General features: G+C 43.9%; 1 protein-coding gene across 7 annotated transcripts in view; it reads left to right on the forward strand.

Moving 5' to 3' along the window:
* The window catches only part of KMT2C (lysine methyltransferase 2C), a 197,637-nt gene that overhangs the window by 32,255 nt on the left and 147,070 nt on the right, over positions 1–18,312 (forward strand). For all 7 annotated transcript variants that reach the window (XM_083824638.1, XM_083824639.1, XM_083824637.1 and 4 more), the window contains exon 2: positions 14,058–14,146. In XM_083824638.1, coding sequence (XP_083680764.1) covers positions 14,058–14,146 — 89 coding nt within the window. The remainder of the gene's footprint in view (positions 1–14,057; positions 14,147–18,312) is intronic.

The following is an 18,312-nucleotide window of genomic DNA, read 5'->3' on the forward strand; positions in this document are numbered from 1 at the left end:
CATTAACGTCATCCTGTCAGCAGCACGCAGTCAGCAGTCGTGTGGCTTCTCCCAGCCCTACAGCTGCTTTACTGCCCGGTAACCCAAACCTTCCACACGGCGAGGCTACAGACTCATCATATTTGCATTTTGAGATGAACAATAGTACTTACAAATATGCCAGAAACTTTAAAAAGTTGAGATCTGGGAGCTCAGTTTTTGGTGTTTTTTGAGAATTCTCCGCCTAATCGGTAAAAACAAACAAAACCCAACAAGCAAACAAACAAAACCCCTACAGGATTGCCCGAGGTAACAGGTGTCTAAAGAATTTCTGTTGTGTTAGTGCTGCACATCATCTGTTTAGCCTCTAAAGCCAAGGGAACAAATGCTAATAATGTGTGTGTTTTACCCGGGGTACGTGCGGCGCGGTTTACAAACTGATACGTATGGGTGCTCTGCAAACGTTTTGTGGAAATCTCACTTGAAGAAATCAATGCAAATCGAGCCGCTGCTGCGGTGTGTTTGGAATCGCTTGTATCCAAGAAACCAGGAGGGAAGCGTGGCTGCGAGCTGGGCGCCGGGCAGAAATAGTTAACGGCAGCCTGCAGGATTAGTGCGGGATTCTGCTAATGAGCTGGAAGGAGGCGGAAACAGCAAGCTAATGATATTGACAGACAGCACCGAGGTAAATGCATTTGTCAACACACGGAGACAGCACGCGGAAAGGAACATAGCTCGGGAATACATAAAATACAGCAAAAGGAGAGAGGGAGGCGGCTGTGCCCGCCTCTAGCGCAGCCGCTGCTGGCTCGGGACTGACAGGTTTGCAAAACACTTCGCCGGCGAGGGTGGGAATCTGGCGATGAAGCTGTGCTAAAAGTGGACAGCAGACAAATGAATTTATTTATTTATTTCGTTACAGCTTGGTTTTTAATTGCCTCAGATGCGTTGTGGTGAACCGTGACTGTTTGTGATGGGGCTGGATGTGGTGTTGATGCGGACAGAGGAAATGTCCCTGGGGTAATAAAACTGAGACAAGAGTTAAAGTTACACTTAAATAGAGCGAGTTGTGGGGAAATCTAGTAGGTAAAACTCAAGCATACTTAAAACTCATCACTTTCTTTCGTAAATTAAAACCATTAAACCTATTTTATCTTGCAGGCAGTGGTGTACCAGTAACTTTTCCCTTAAGGCACAGAATTCGGTGGTACGCTCTAACTTTTGTTTCCAAAGTTCCTGGAAGAAGCAAAGACATTTGTATGCAATACTATTTTCTGCTGATAGTCTCGGTGTTCCAGAGTGGATCAAAACATGATAGTTGTCATCATTCTAAATAAAGAAATGGATGCTGCCCACTGCTGAACTGTCCCAACTGTAACCCCAGCTGCTCCGCAGGCGCAGGGACCCGACTAGCAGCGTTTACCAGCTGCGTGTAAGAGCTGCGCTGCACGTAAAGGGATTTCACATTTTATTATGTGGGAGGGATGATGTCAGTTTGGTTGATTATGCCCCTTTCAAGCTGCTGTGATAATTACCTGCTTGTTACTAGAAGTGTCGAGCCCATTTTCAGTTCTTGTTTGCTTTTGCTGTCATGCCCTAATTGCTACATAATTTTGTCCCTGCCAATTACTACCTTGGAGTTGAATTTTACAGGGAAAAAGTTGTAAGAAGCAATAAATTCGTAAATTCGTTGTTGTTTTTTTTTGATCTCATCATTTCAGTAGAGTATTTAATTCTGCTACAAGGTGCATTGAAGTACATGCTGCTCACTCCTGTGCGATGGTGAGATCCGGCGGGTCCCACTGAAATCGGTGCGATCCAAAGGCTCAGCTTCTGCCTGAGCAAGTCTCGTGGTGCTGTGATGGGCACCGCTTATGCCTTGGTGGTGAAGTATGGAAAATGAAGAATCGTGCAGAATTTATGGCTTCTAACTTTGTATCTTTATGTTGGAAAATACATTCAGTACAGTCTTCAGAGTCATGAACTCTTAGGTGGTTTTTTTTTGTTTTTTTGTTTTTTTTTTTTAAAAATTCCTTACCTTCTTTTTCATCCTTTTACCTGCTTCGTGAGTTTAAGAAGCTCCCTTTGGTGTACATACGGAGTTTTCTGATCCTTTACACAGTTTTCTATAAAAGCAGAATGTATGTGGATTTTTTGTAGAAGGTGTTGAGCCTAACTTCTATATTCTGATTTAAAATATTTAGTTGAATTACTGAGTGGAATAAAGCATACAGTAGCTGAGTTAAGTGACAGGATGGTCTCTCGTCTTCGGAACTCTTCTGGCACGGCTTTGCGTTTTTTGGATGGTGCTCTGGCAATGCGACCTGATATTTTGAGTAGTTCGAACTGTGGTCTGGAAATGCTAATTCCTGCTGGTGAATGCTGTGCACGGGATGATGCGGGTGAAAGAGAGGAAGAAGCAGCAGTGCGATTTGGGTTGACTAATTGCAATTAAACAAAACGTACTTCAAACCACCGAAGTGCTGTCAGCAGGTGGAAGGGCCTGGAGGGGCTATGGCCAGGAAAGGGGCGTTTCGGAGAAGGAACCGCGTGTGGCGTGTTGGCAGCTCTGTGCCGGAGCTCTGCTGGTAGCGTAGGTGAGGTTGGCTGCTGCTGTGTTTAATGGGCCTCTGCTAGCCGTGATGAAAAGGTGGACGTGTTAAAATCCATGAGACGGACCAAAGACTGTGGGAAGCATGGAGAGGATTGCTTGTGGTGAGAAAGTTGAAGGTGCTCGGTCTGTTTATGGGACGGCGGGGAGTCCAAGCCCTAAAGCTAAGAACTGGCTTGATGACATTGGGCAGTATCTCCAGTGGAAAAAATACCAAATACTTGAGGGTTCCCCGATGCGACAGCAAAAAGTACGACAAGAGCCACTGTTTGGAATCTGAAACGGGAGAAATTCACATAGGAAATAAGCATGGATCCTTAAGCATGGGTCTGGCAAAGTGGGTGCCTGTCTGCAAGACAGACTTCGAGCAATTGTGGTCATGGAGCGGGATTTACAGGTAGCAGGCTTACATGGGCAGTGGTTCTGGCATCATGTTCAGCAGGTCTGAGCAATCAGCCTTCTGTTCTCATAGTGCCCTTTAGCAGCTTTTTCACGGGTGCTTTATGAAATATTGTTGAAGATGCTTCTAAAATGTAGCCTTTAATAACTTGATTGCAAAATTTGAGTGGTTTCTAAGCTTGTGAGGATCAGAGCACCGCGAGTGCAATTCTTCTCTCATCGTGTAGGCTTTCAGGTACTTTAAGGAAAATTTCAGTGTGCAAAAAAAAAAAAAAAAAAATCACGATTATGCAGTAGTAATACTGTACCAAAAAAGAACAGTTTTACTTCTGAAATTCACTCATTGGCCACACTGTGATCCAGCCCCTGTTCTGCGAGGATGTCACGGCGGTGCTTTGGTAAACGTGAGCGGCTGTGGGGTGCTGTAAGAGAACCCGAGCCCAGTGTGCTTCCCTCAGCGGGGTCACCTCCCCGGCTGGCTGCAGGTGTTCATCTGTCCCTATGCCAGCTTTTGGTACCCGAAATGCTTCTGGAGGGTTCATGGTAATTTTTGAGGCTGTGTGGTCTACTGGGTAGAATCGAGTTTTCATGCTGTAAATGTTAATTAGAAGCATATGGCTATATGTGTAAAACGGCAGTTGAAATAAAAGTATAAATATCTAAGAAGCTGTCATTCCAGAAGGCCTATCCTCAGAAAAAAAATTAAATAAATACACAAACAAGCCTCTGATAAACCAACTTCAGTGTCATTTTTGATTACCTTCGTTACCATTTTTCTGGTGGCTCTGGAAAAAAGTTAGGAAGCAAGTGAGTCAGGTTGTAAATTCGGAAGATTTTAGAAGAGCACAGCTTGCCCTGCTGCCCAAAGATGCTGTTGCTGCTGGATTCCTTCTCGTCCTTTGCTGGCTACTCCTGTCACTGCTGCTGCATCCTCAACACCTGTTGAACGATCCTGATAAAAAACTGGCTTTGTCCTGCCAGCTACCTGTTCGATCTGTGTTAATTCTTAAACTTTCAAAATTACCCCTGTCTTCAGGTCAGCATCTCTGAATCTTGAGCATTTTTGCATTTTCTACATACTGAGCCGAAATTTTGGAAACTGTATTACCATAAAAACAGGTTTCCTTGCCTGTTTAAACTGAGGATAACTGCAAAACTGGAGATAAGCGGCAGCGCTTGAAGACTTACAGCGTGTAACGCAGTAAATGGAGTAAGCCTCCTGCTTGGGTGTCCTTGGCTGGTGGCCTCAAAGGAACTTGACCTGGAGCTATCACTTGGGCCTCTTGGATGACTTCCATTGTAGTAGTGGCTGTAACAATGTTCGCTGGTTGCTTGCCCCTATCCTGTGACGCGGATACAGTTTTGTTTGTAGCTCTGGCCTGTATCGGGTGGCGTAGGGCGAGCCGAGGATCGTTCTGCCGCGAGCACTTGTGGCACAGCCTGGTCTCACCTGACACCGGGCAGCGCGGAGAAGATCAGGTAGTAGACCCAGCAGCAAGTGCTGGAAAACACGGCCATTTATTACCTTTTTTTTCCCTTATTGTTCATTAAGAAATTTAGGGAGTAACCTTTTTGGTGTTTAATTTTATTTTTGAATATTGTGAATTTTTTTTTTTTAATTTTTTTAGCTGGCAGAAGTCTAGCACGGATCAAAACCAGAGAAAGCTCAACATGGCTCGTAGTGGTCTCAGATATAGGGGTGACATTCTGAGAACATCGGTGCGCAGCAAAATACTGCCCCAGATAAGGTGATGATTTAACAGACCCTTGAACAGAAGATTAGAAGCTCTTTGTTACAATTATTTGGGCTTAGTCTGTAATGATCAGAAGGCAAATTCGTGTTTCCAGGTCAGATGAATCTTCTTCAGGGATTTTTATTGAAAAACGCGATAGGCAGTTTTGTTAGCAGATTGCAGCGTTTCTGCCTTATCCGTGCCCCTAGAGACTGATACGTCTGTTTATACAGAAGCTTTTAAACCTTTTTAAAGACTTTTATTAGTTGTGACAGTGCTTTGGAGCATGCTTATTATGCTGCTTGCATTGTTGTTCATATTTCACAATAGTATTTTTGGAGTTTTATTTACTCTGCGATAAAAATAGCTTCCGTGATCTGGCTTTTAGGATTTACTTCTAGTTTGAAAACAGTTTTGTTACAACATTTCATGTGAATTATAAATTTACCCTGAGACCCATCTGATTACATTACCCATCTTCTTTTTAGGTTTATTTTTGATGTTCTAAGGTTTTCCAAGCCGTCTGAATAAGGTTTAATGGATTTTTAATTAGTGAGCAGATCTTGTGGGCTTTGCTGGTGGTGATGGTGGGTTTTTTTTCCCTTTCGGCTTTCCTAGGTTTAACAATCTTACCGAAAGAGAAATATTTCATAACTTGTTGACATTATCTCAAATAAAAGTGCATTTTTTCTAGGGAGCACGAAGGGTAAGGGTAAGGCTAACAGATGAATGAAGTCTGTGGTTTTATGACATTCATTTCATTTTTTTTGTCTAAATCCATTTCAGATTGGAAATGACAATATTTTATGCTATCAATTAATTTGGCTAGTATTAGCAAAACTCTACGTAACGTGTTTTAAGTCAGCATCTTGTGTAGGAGCAGGGTATGGGCCCTTTGGGTACTGCCAGCCCTCTCGCGATCCCGCCAGCTGAAGCTTCGGTGGGCGAAGCAGTAGGGCGATGCTCCGATGGTGTTGCCTGTTGTAACCTACAGGCAGAAAGAGCTGTGCTTGCTCTTAGTTTAAGAACCATTAGTAAAATCGATTTGAGACAAAAGATGCTGAACTTCATTTGAGGGGAAAGCATGGGGTGTTCGAAGTTGACTGGTGCAATTTCATTAGGATCTGGAAATCTCTCAGGACGATGCTGTGTGAATGGCGTTTAGTTTGTCCTACAGACTTGGAAATCATAGGTAAGAGGTCAGTATTTGCATCCGTTTTTCTGAGTATCCCAGCACGGTCTGCACCTGCCCTTCCTGCGTATGCAGTGAGGAGGTGTAAGGTAAGCAGCCAAGTGCGTCGTAAAGGTACCTGCACGGTGTTCCTGTAGTGAGACTCGGGCAGTGTCAGAAGGAAATCTTTGAGAACGACTTGTAATTAATGCTGCTAAAACTACACAAAGCTGTTCGAGGAGACCAAAACTTGCACGAAGTTCCAGATACTTGGCAGCTGCTTCTCCTGCACGATGACTCAGAGCTGTTGAATTTCACGTACGAGATGCTGAAATCCCCGGCGATGAGGATTGCTGTCCTTAGCGTTGCGTTGGCACCTCTGCTGAGGACAGAGCAGCAGGCAAGTGGTAGCGGGGAGTAGCTGGAGGGTTCTGCATTCGCAGCAAAGACAAGAGCTTGGCCCTGCTGCGGGTAAGAATTTTTGGCATCGTGTCTGTCACAAGATTGGCGAAGTTAAAGCTTCCTGTAGCCGTCGTCATGGAGAAATACATCTTGTATTCTGCTGCAAGTGCTACACTTATGCTACCAGTCAAGAAAAGACAGTGTTTGAAGCGGTAGCATATTTTGATGCAGTTTTGTTGACTTTAGACAAAGGAAGAAGTGTGGACAAGCACAGTGCTCCTGATGGGGCACCAGCAAACTCCTGCAGAGGTTAGAAGATTTCTGGGTTTGACGGTGCCAGTTGTCTCTCAGCTGTTACGGTTGCCGTTTCCTTCTCTGCCAGTAAAACTAAAACAAACAAACCCCTCCAAACAACACCAAACTCATGTGAAAACGTTCAGTGGTCATGATGAAGCTCATGGCAGAGCCTCCCACTGTGTTCTTAGGGTTCCTCCAGCCAGCAGCCATCACCATGGCTGGAGGCGGGTGGGGACACAGAGGCAGAAAAGACTCACACAGCTCTGCCTGTAGCTGCTGGTGCTCCTGAATGTTCGTCAGATTTGGTGCCAGAAAAGGTTTTAAAACATAGAGTGCAAATGGTGAAACTGTGGTACATTGTTTTGAATCATTTTGATAGCGAATATGGCCGAGTGCATTGATAACAGATTTGTAAAGGATGCTCTTTGTGCAAAAATGCAAATCTATAATGGATTGGAAGGTCATAATTGCATCAGGTTCTCTTTGCATTATAATTATTCCCGAACTGGGCATAATGGGTATTATGGCTCTGGATATAATGCGTTTTATGGCATAGAACTAACACTATAAAACTGCAAGGCAGCCAGGGAGAGCGTCTATCAACGCGAATGTAGGTTTTGGACAATCAGTCTGCAGCAGTTCGTGGTGCTGTGTATTGCTGTGATACTAGGACAGGTACTCGACTAACAGTAATTCCAGCTCAATTTGAAAATTAGACCTGAAAGCCTCTCAGGTGGTTTCTCACTCGTTTATTCCAAATGTCTCCAAGTCTGAAGAGAAAAAAGCCATGGGTCAGGCAACCTGCCTTGGTGCTTTGGACACCAGACTCGGGATTCTCACGTACCGATACCACAGAGAGGTGCACAGAAGCACAAGTGCGGTGTAGTAGCCCCAGCCTCAGTATTTCAATATTTCTGTCACTGGCTGTAGCAGAGCTGTGACTCCACAAATACTTTATGGGCTGGTGTGAAAAGATCATTATTTTATTTGCCTGCAGCTTCTGTCGGTAAGGAGTCTTCTTGGTTCAGCCGTTCCCAGCTGCGCCTCTCTCCCTGCCCCCTGAGGATGCTCCCAAATGGGGTGACAAGTTGGGAAGAAGATGTCATGGCCTGGTCGGTATAAGGGTCTGTTTCAGCTAGGGTAGGTTGGTCTTCATCTGCTAGAACAGTTCCGGTCTCAAACTGAGCAGCTGTACCCGCAGGGAGGAGCAGCGAAGGCGCTGAAGACGTGGCTGTGGCCAGAGCGGCGCCGTCGCGCAGCAGCCTTTCGAAGGCAGGGCTGGGGGCTCACGTAGCAAAGGTAACTAACTGCAAGAGCAGTTGAAGCTGAAAACAGAGAGAAACCAAACTTCACCTGTAGATAAAAGTGCTGATTCATCTGGCCTTTACGTTGTTAGAACTGCTTGATGCAAGTTCTTACACGTGTAATATTTTACTCCAGACCTGTCTCAGGACATCTTTTTTCTTTGAGCTCTGCATTCATCAGTCACTTTTCCTTGTGTTAGCTTACTTCTGTAAACTGTGACCGTACTCTAGAATAAAAGCAAAGATGCAACTACAACATTCACTACAAGTAATCTTTGAAAAACTCTTATTTGCATTTCTGAGCAGCGTAGGAAATCTTTGGTGACTCTTTCACAGGAGAGTACTAGAAAAGTGCAGATAAGAATCAGCACTCGCGGACTGGAGTCCAGGTTCTTTTTATGCTTCTTCTCAGACATCTGTGATCTCAAAGGCTGTATATCTTTTAAAATACTTTCTTTTTATTTCAAGTGTTTAGTGCTAACTGTATAAAATACAGATGGGAAGAAAGTTCCAGCTCTGAGCACGTTGCAGCCCGGGTGAATGAGTAATACGCAGTGAGTGAGTGATGGCTGCACCGTCGTTACTGATTAGGGGAGCTGCAAGATGGGAAGTTGCAATGTTTTGGTTTGAAATGCAACCTTTCTTTGATGGAGAGTTTTTGAAAAGATGATTACGCTATATAAATCAGAAGTGTTAAGATATATACTTGTCTTTGATTGTACCAGGAGGCTAACAGGAAATAAAGTATATTTTTGAGATCTCTTAATAATTAAGTTGAAGGTTGAGCAGGTTCTGTAATGAGATTGTAATAACTTTGTTTCCACAGATGTTAAACAAAAACTGTTTCTAGTCTCTCACTCCTATTTCTGAAAGGTCAGCTTTATCGCCTTGCATCAGTTAGGAGGTTTCTGTTGCTCTTCTTTTCCATCCATCAGGGCCTTTTTGCTGTTCATGTATACACCTCTAATGTAAGAAGTAAATAGGAAGAAGGCAAACACCAAGCTCTTTTTTTATAATATGCAAAATGTTGCAGAGGGAAAACGCAGAAAACATTTTCACCTGTTACTGATTGCTCAGTTGAAAAAATCCTCTTAAGAAGCTTTTGAATTGGGATCAGTCTGAAGACCAAGGCGGTGTAATGGCAGGGATCCTGTTGGCGTTTGGAGCTATTGAAATGAATTCGAGCTAGCTGGCAGTGCCTTGCTTCCAGAGCCATATTGTTCGTTTTGTACAGGGTGAGATGCTGAGTTTTCTCACCTTTTTGTACAGACTGCAATGATGAGTTGCATTCAGAGAGGGGAAGAAGTTTCCTTAGGTATTCCCATGAGTTGATTCTTGCTTGCTGTGATTCCCTTCACATGGGGCTGGTAGCTGAAATGAGCTGCTCCAGTGCTGAACTTCTGCAGCTGTGCCGATGACTTACTGCTCAGGAATACCAGGAGCACGCGCTTCTGCACACCGGTGGAAAAGATTCTTGAGAGGATGGGGACAGCTTTCAGGCGAGGAAATGTCGTGTGGACACCGGCTTGTTGCCAGCCCTGCTGGCTGGATCACTGGTGGAGCCTTTTTATGCAGCGTTCCTCTACCGCCTTCCAGGGTAAGGCTGTGGACAGATGTTCCTTTAACAAGACATCTGTGCTGGTTTAGGATGTTACTGTATCCCAGATGTTACACCGCTTTTTAAGGTTATTGGTCCTGTTTTCTGTATGCAGCCCCACCGTTGCGCTCAGCGCTTTGCGAAGCGTAGGAAGGGAGCTAATTCCTCCCCAAGCAACTTAGGGCATTCGAGAAAGAGGGCGAAGCTCTGGAACGGTTCGTATGAACACCTTCTGGTAAGCTGAGATAGAATCCACTGGAGGAGTAAGGTAGTTTCAAGGCATGCTCTGAACAAGTCGTCATCTGATTATGTTGGTAGCAATTTAGGGAGAACCTGCAGAAACTTTTTCTGGCGGTTACTTCTGGGCTGTCAGAAACTGGCAGCCTGGCAGCGACAAGAACCTAAGCAGAGTCTCTTCTTCGGTTATTTCACGTGGTTCCAGGAGATGCTGGCCCACGGCCTTGTTACTGATGACTGTAAGGAAAGAATGAGTAAGAGCCACGGTGTCCTTTTGACCTGTATTGTGCTTGTAAGCCTACAGAGTTACTGCTGTCACCATGGGAGAAGGGGGGAAGTATACTGCAAAAAATGTCATGCTTTTAAAAACAAAACAAACAAAAAACAACCATCAACTACAAAAAAAACCCAAAAAAACCACAAAAATACACTTTTCTATTTTATCCTAGCATTGTGCATCCATGACTCTCCGTGCAATTCAGCAGAAGCCCCTTCGATGCTTGGAGATGTTAAAGTGAAAAGTGAAAAGACAAAGCTTGGAAGCAACCTCACTGAGGTTTCTGCCCGCTGCAAACGGACTAGCTAATGATCTGCTGAGCCCTGCAGCAGGTTTTGCTGGTTTTTTTTTTTGTTTTTTGCTGGGACTTTTTTTTCCTGTGGGCTAAATGTGATTAGTTGCTCGCAAGAATTGTATTTACTATGATGTATTTAAAGATAGAGATTAATGAAAGGCATTAGCCAAGAAAGCTAATTGATAACAAATTTTGGAGTAGGTCACAGAGGGTTTTGATAAATGACTCAATGTTCTATAAATACGAATAAAATTATTGTAGACAGTAATTAAATTCAACTGGAGTCCTATATACATTAAAAAAAAAGTAATTTTTTTTCTTTTGTTGACTTTGTTTCGTGAAACGCTGACTGCGCTTTAAGAAGTTGCATTGCTCACAGTGGATCCGTTCATTTAAACATAAATAGACGTGGTTTTGTTTTTTCCTTCTAAATTGCACTCTGTTGTAGGAAAAGGCAAGTGAGAAAGCCAATCGCAGACAACTTGGCAGCGGCTCAGCCTGTGTGCCAAGCCCACTGCCTATTGTACTGCCTGATATTTATTGTTGTGTGCTCCTCGCCTGTATCGGTCAGGCTCTGCCTGTACATTTTGTCCCCGGTCCGTAACGGGGTGGGATGTGGCTCCTCTGTGCTTCGGCCCTCGCCCGGCCGCTGCCCGGGGGCTCTGGATCCTGCGGTGATGGGTAGAGGTGTGGCGTGCTGTGCCCTGCTAGTAAGGAAGTTTGGGACTGAGGGATATATGCTAGAAAACCCCAAAGCTACCCAAATTTGTTCTGTCTATGTTTCTCTTACTGTGGCGTTTGGGATGAGCCTTTGCTTGGGAACTGGACCAGCATTAGGGGTGCTGGGTTTGGCGGAGGATGCACGGTGATGGACGCGTTACTCCTCTGCATCCTCATTAACTAACCAGGTTTGGGCTAATTTGCAGTCCAAAAGGTGAAGCTTTCTAGAAGACTTTCCAGTGAGAACAGGCTTAGGTCTTAGTCCTGTTGGTAACTTACAGAGTCAAGTCCCGAGAGCAGAATGTCCCAACCGTTTGCTTTTTCCACTAGATTTAAAGAAGAGTGGAATGAGTAAATAAATAAAAAACTCGCTGGGACTGTCAGAGGAAAATCTGGTGTTACGCAAAGCAGTCCCAGCCTTTACTAAAATCTCTAAAATTAGTAAAAATGACATGAAACAACCCATTCTTACTGCAGATGTTGATTGTAGCAATAAGGCACACGATACAGCCTCTTCAAATCGCATTTTCCGTGGAAACGTTAAACTAGAGTTGCCAGTACAGCATGCGTTTCCCACCTTTGGGATGTGAATTATTTTTCTCTAAACCAAACTTGAATTTTTAGGCTGTAAAATCTCATGTAATTGTGAAATGAACGCAGCTGACAAAAAACGAGCTGATGATATAATCCAGCATTTCTTCCAGTTCTCTGTTTCAAACTTGCCTGACGCTATGAGGGCTTTTACTAAAACACTGGTGGGGAGAGGAGGGAATGGCAGGAAAAGACCAGACGTGGTTCTATCTTGTGCCGAGAAGAAGCAATTATGTTTAATTAATTGAAACCTCTGCTTCTCCTCAGTGTTAAATAGGTTGTTAAAATACGGTGGGGACTTTGGGGAGCGAACGCTGCTCTTGTTTAAACAAAGCGTTCAAAAGAGCTTTGTGAGGCACTTCAGCGTTTCGTACGTTAAATGCGGTTGTAATAGCAAGTCTAAACCCAGATGTGAATTATCAAAGAAATGTAAACAGTCGTCTTCCACTATTTGGGGGCCTTACCGAAAGAGAAATCGGAGATCACTCAAAGTGGGTACTTGGGAAGAAAGCAGAATTATCATTTCGGTTTGTGACGGTTTACAAGTAATCCCGTCGTAGTCCGAACTCGTACCTTCGCGTTGCGGAGGGCTGCTTGGTGCAGGAATAATGGGGATGGGATTTAGAAATAATCCCCGTCCTCAGCTGGGTGCGTTTGGCAAAGCCTCGCAGCCTTCCTGCGTCGAGCGAGGGGCCTCGGCCTACCTGCGCTCTCCTGCCTCCGCTCGGGGCTGGCTGACGCGTTGGGCTGTTGTAGAGAAAAACAAGAAATACAGCCTAAATGTTTATTCTGGGGGGCTGTCACTGCCTGTGGGTAACCCAGCAAGGAGAAGGGTAACCGTGTGTCCCAAGGGGTAACCTTGCTCCCACGTTTTTCGGCTTTGCTGGATCAAATCTCCCAGTGCCAAGAAGATACAAGTCCCGTCCTTAGTCTCTTCTCACTTTCCTCTTTCCCCTTGCTCCTTTGCAGAGGCGTGGCTTGTTTCAGGCTCTGCTTTTAGCTGCACTTTCATTCTTTTCGTCCTTTGCAGAGGCAAAAGGGCTCCCATCGCAGTTTAAAAGGATTTCTCGTTCGGTAGTACCAGGCAGGGCCCCTTGCTTAGCAGGAGAAAACCAAGTGTAGGCCCAGAAGATGATCGTCAGCCCCAGCTCTGTGCACGCGATTGTCTCTGATCCCGGAGATCCAAAGGCATTGCACCACGGAGTGTATTTTGTAGCCGGTTTAGCAGATCTAGTTGTGAGCTAATACTTCTGCTAGGTCACAGTGTTTTAACAGGCTGTACAAAAAAAAAAAGGAAACGCAATTTTTGGAATGATTGAATCGCTTCAAAAAAAAAAATCTCCCAATGCAGAACTTAAAGCAAACTTCTCAGAATCCCTGAAAGAGGAAGCAAAGGGGTTTTGGTGCCGGGGGACGCTTCCCCCGGGGGGGGGACACCCTGATTCAGGGCAGGTTGGCTGCTGACCGGTTGCCTTGGAGCTCGGGGGCTTTGGAAGCACGGAGCTGCCCCAGAGCGCTCCGAATTTGTGTACTTGGACTCAGAAGCTCCCAGGGTCTCCCAGGCTTTCTGTCGGCGTGCCAGGCAGCTTGCCAAGTAGCCTGAAAATTTGGGAGGCGAGGTGCCAAGCTCCTGGCTCCTTTTCAAATGGGCTGCCGAACAGCTGGGAATCTGGATGCTCGGGCTTCGCGACAGCCCACCGCGTTTCTTGCTGGAGAGGCAGGCAGAGGAAAAAAGGCTGAAATCCGGGATGCAAACCTGTCTGCTTTCTGTCAGACCTTGATTGAAATGGAAACGGATCTGCCAGGTATTTTAGTTTCGACGTGTTGTCCTCACGTTATGACTTCTTTACTGTGGTAACATCCAGCCATCTCTCATAACATTTGATTTTCGGTGTCAAAATATTTATTTCACTGAAAATAATACATGTTTCAATTTAGTTGCTTTAGCCTTGTTATTATTCTATAGGTTTTTTTTTTTTTTTTCTCCTAAGGATGCTCTGAATGAATTAGTGTCTATTTTATTGCACGTGTAACTACTGGCCAGATTTGGGTCGTGTTCTCTGTTATCTCTGCAGGTGTCTCCGATGTAATGAACAAATGTGGAGCAAGCAGGACACTCATCATAAAACGATAATATTGAATGTATTTTTTTTTTTGATCAGAAGTTTATGATAGGACTTCTCTTGTAATAATAATCAGGAAACTTTAAGGGGCCAGCTGCTGAGCGAAGTGAGCATTGTTTGAGATCGTTCCCTAAAACAGGAAGAAAGGGGAGGAAACTCGATCTGTACAAGACTCAAATCACTGGTTGGCTTAAATGCTCTACAGTTTGGTGCTGATGATTATCCCTCCAAAATGCAATTATTTAGACCCTGGATAAATTTAAAAATAAAAATTAAAAGTCCTATCAGCTTAAAAACAGTTTTCCCTTCTTGTGTTTGCAGGCCTCGGAGTAGAGGAAAAACTGCAGTGGAGGATGAAGACAGTATGGATGGTTTGGAGGCAGCAGAAACAGAAAACACTGTGGAAACAGGTAATGAGAATACGGCATTGGTGCTCTCCGGTTACTGCTTCTCTCTCGGAAATTCATTTAATTAAGCGGGCCTTTGGTAGGCAAGAAGTGTTTATTTAATTTTGAAGTATGAGACATGCATTTGGGCAGATACTAAAAAAGCTGTATTATTTAAACCTATGTTAATTAAGGCTTTTTGAACTTAGTGCTTGTAAGTAGTGTAATGGGGATGCTTTCCATATTGTAGTTATGTAGTGACTCTTTCTGTTTGTTGTTGTTTGTTTGCTCTTGTTTTGTTTTTTTAAGTTTGTATCTAGCAGAAATAAAACCTCTGATGCTGTTATTTTTAGAATACCTGCCAAAATACAGTATTACTAACAGACTTGTAATCAGCTAAATAATTCTGAGCTAACTCAGCTAACTAATTCAGATTATATACCAGAGGGATAACTGGGATAACCTAACGTTAATGCTTCCTACTGCTGCTGAGGAAACGAGATAAGAATCGGTTCCTGCTTTCGTAAATATTTGTTCTGATGGTGCTCAAATGCTTCAGTTACCAGAGAGCTCGGATTGCACTGGATCGAGCACTGCTGTAACGGTTTGTGAAGTCTGTGCTGGCAGGTTAAGAGTCTAAAGAGACGAGCAGATGAGCTAACTCGCAAGATAAAGGCCGTGGTGAAGAACTGTCATGTCTTTGCCAGGCACACGTCTGTAGCCATTTGCCTGCTTTTAACCGGGGACTGAATATATGTAGCAGGATGAAACCTGCCAGGAAGGATGAAGCCACGGCCAATTGGCGGAAGTTCGTAGATTTTGACAGAAATAAAGCTTAAAAATTCACCGAGACATAAGGGATTATAAATTTAATTAGGTAGCCCTATATGTGTAATGAGCAAAGTGGAGAAGAAAGCACAGACACGCTAACAGCAGAAGCTGGCGGTCAGGGAGGCAGTTGCGTGGAAATGCCAGCTGAGTTACAGGAGTTGTCAATTATCGCTGGTAAGTAAAGCAGACAGAGTTGTGAAGTCTTCGAATGTGAAGTCGAAAGTCTGCGCTTAGTGTGGATTTATAGGGAGAACAAGTAGAGGACCTCAGAAGAGCCATTTTTGCAGCCAGGTTTTGTGTATGCCGTACAGGAATAGGGTTGGAGTGGTTAAAGCTCTGAGAGGAGGCTGAAATCTTCAAGTGGATGGAGGATGAGCTTTGGCTGTACATGCTGGTCTCTTGCTTCTGACTTGGTAGATGCCGTGAACAGGTTTGAGAAGGCTTTTTACCCAAGACTCTACGCTTTTGGGAGCGTCACGAGTGTTTAGTCACAACTTCTGTTGAATTTAAGTGTTGTTAATGGTTTGTGGAGAGAGTCTAGATGAAAGCTGAACACAAGAGTGTTTCATCGTTTTCTTCTGTCAGTTGTTTTTCTGCTCCTGGTAATAAGCTACTGGTGGTAGTGAACCCGGATGGTCTTTTCCAGCTTCTACAAGTATGTAATTACCAGTTATTAAAGTTGAAATTAAATAAGTGGTAGCAGGTTTTTGCCTGTAGAAAAACAGAGCAGGGTAAAGGAAGACTAGTTCTAAATGTGTCCTCTGTTCCATTCATTACTCTTCCTATGGTAGGAAACAGCTTCATGGAAATTAGAAAAGGGGACAGAAAGTGTGGTTGTATGTGGTAAGTTCTGTAAATCTTAAATATATTTAAACATCGCCTCCCAACAAGCAAGCAAGCAAACTAAAACAACAAAATAAAACCACCCACAAGTAATTCCAGCTAAACAACTGACGATACACCACTGTTTCAGGATTTTGGTGATAGCTATATATTTTTGGCTTTACATTTCATTACTAACAAAGATTCTCAACAGAGATCTGTGCACATTTTACATACAGAAATACATAGTTGTGAAAATCCCATTATCAAACTGCTCAGTGTGGCAGAGACACAATCACAGTTAAAAGTTGAACAGTATGTGACTTGATAGAGTTTTAATTGTATTAATTGGAAAGGTTGCTGCCTCTGAAACTTTTCTAAGTTTAGCTGTGTCAACAGTCAAGGGTGGGAGAAGGAGAAATCCCAGTTTGTGTTACTCAGACTGAAGTGCATTTGTGGTCCAGTTTGGGAATTTCTACTCTGACTAAAAAGGTCTTTTGTTTTGTTTTTGTGTGAACGGTGGGCTTGCCAGCAATTTGGTGTAGTCGTTGGCAACCAAAACATAATATAGTAATATCTTAAAGCTCGGAATGAGATCACTTGAACTTCAAATCCTCTTGATGTGCAACTTCTGACATATTTCGTCTCTGCGTTTCTAGCTGCTTTCCCATTGTTTGTTTTGTGTGCGGAGAATAGTCAGGATTTTTTGTGTGCGTGTTTGTTTGTTTTTAATTATTTATGGAGTCTAGTATTACTGGTTCCCTTTTTTGAAGCGCTATTTTAATAAAATATTAAAATTATTCCCACCTGGACTAAAGAGGTGTTTTCTGGCTAAAATCCTTCCTGAAGCGACTCTAAAATAATGGTAGGGTGCAGGGACTTCAGTTGCAGCAGAGGAAAAAAGTTGCTGCCCTGAACAAAATTCGGTGTTGTGTGTAAAAAGAGGCAGAATTAGAACCAAGGCAGGGGAAGGCGTGTTCCCTGATCGTTTCAGTATGGTTTGTTAGCCCAGCCAACCAAGTGATTTCTGAGCCTTGCCCATTTTCTGCCAAATGTTTCTGCCATGTTCGCTTCGTTGGAAATGAGCACGGAATTCCTGAAGATGGAAGGAGGAGGGAAGTTTGGAAACTTCCAAGAGCTACTTGGAACTTAACTGTACCTTTTCCTTAAACAAACAAAAAAGACAACAAAGAAGCGAACAAGACAAGACAAAAACTGCTTGTACTGAATCGATAGACTTTCAGGTTCTTGTCAACTTCAGCATAGACTTCTTCCCTTTACCTGCTAGCCCTGTTTCTCTTGCTGATTTCTTGTCTTCCTCCTTTTCTGACTATTTTATTTCGTGACTGCACGACCCTTTCCAGCTGTTTCAAATCTGTTGTCTGTTCCTTACTCCCATTTTTCTTCACCATGGTTCCCACCAGTGACTTTCCACTGGTATTTCACTATCCAGCCGATCCTGAGCTTACCCATCCCTCTTAGCACCCACAGAATCGCAGCCTGGTGAGGCTGGCAGCACCTCGGGGTCCCTGGGGCCCATCCCCTGCCCCAGCAGGGCCACCCCGAGCAGGGTGCCCAGGCCCATGGCCTGGCGGCTTCTGGAGCTCTCCAAGGAGGAGACCCCACAGCCTCTGGGCAGCCTGGGCCAGGGCTTGGCCACCTACACTGTGAAGAAGAAGAAGAAAACAAAAATATATATATATATACGTTCTTCTGTGGTTTTGTGCCAGTTGCCTCTTTTGTCAACACCTTCAACCCATCAGCACCTTCCACCTTCCTAGCTCTCAGTAAAACACCCTTCATTGTGGAATACGGTGTTTTACTGTGTGTCCTCTTGTTCTGCTCCTCTTGGCCTAAGCAGTTTACTCCTGATGACTGAACCTCCGTAATGCCCCCCAAAAATAGAAAAAGGCATGCTCGGTCTGGAAAGCATTGTGTCCGTCTGTGCACATACATATATACAGATATAAAACTGCTGATCTACAGAAAGAAATAACAAGTATGTCCTGGGAAGTTTTCTGTAGTTTTGGAGGCCCTTTGGTACTAATGAACACTTGGTTCAGTTTTTTTGCCATCTTCTATTAGTTTCAGCAAATTTCTGTGCTTGGCGGTTTCTTGGTTCTGCATTTAAATTCACTGAAACTGAATTCTTTTATTATTCCCTCTCCTTTTTGAGAACACTTGTAAAATATCCAACTCCTCGTAGAGTCTGTAATTCTTCCTGCCTTTGTGTCACATAAAAATGCTGGGATTCAGACTCTGATCTGGGAGAAGTGCAATGAAGTAAGTTTATTTTAACTTCTGAGTCTCTTGGGAAACTCATAGTAAATCCATCGGGTATTCTGTTTACTATCTGTACCACATCAAGCAATCCTTAGAATAAATTACCCTTCATAACAAACCCTTACTTCCCATTGCTATTTGGAGACTTCAGAAGTGATAATGCATAAAGCAATCCAGGTTGTTTTATCAATGCCTGTATTATCATCCTCAGTAACCTCATCATCAGAGCCAGGGACGTTGCCTGCCCGGTTGCT

Source organism: Anser anser, assembly GCF_964211835.1.
Source record: "Anser anser genome assembly, chromosome: 2".
In the NCBI taxonomy this organism is placed as follows: Eukaryota; Metazoa; Chordata; class Aves; order Anseriformes; family Anatidae; genus Anser; species Anser anser.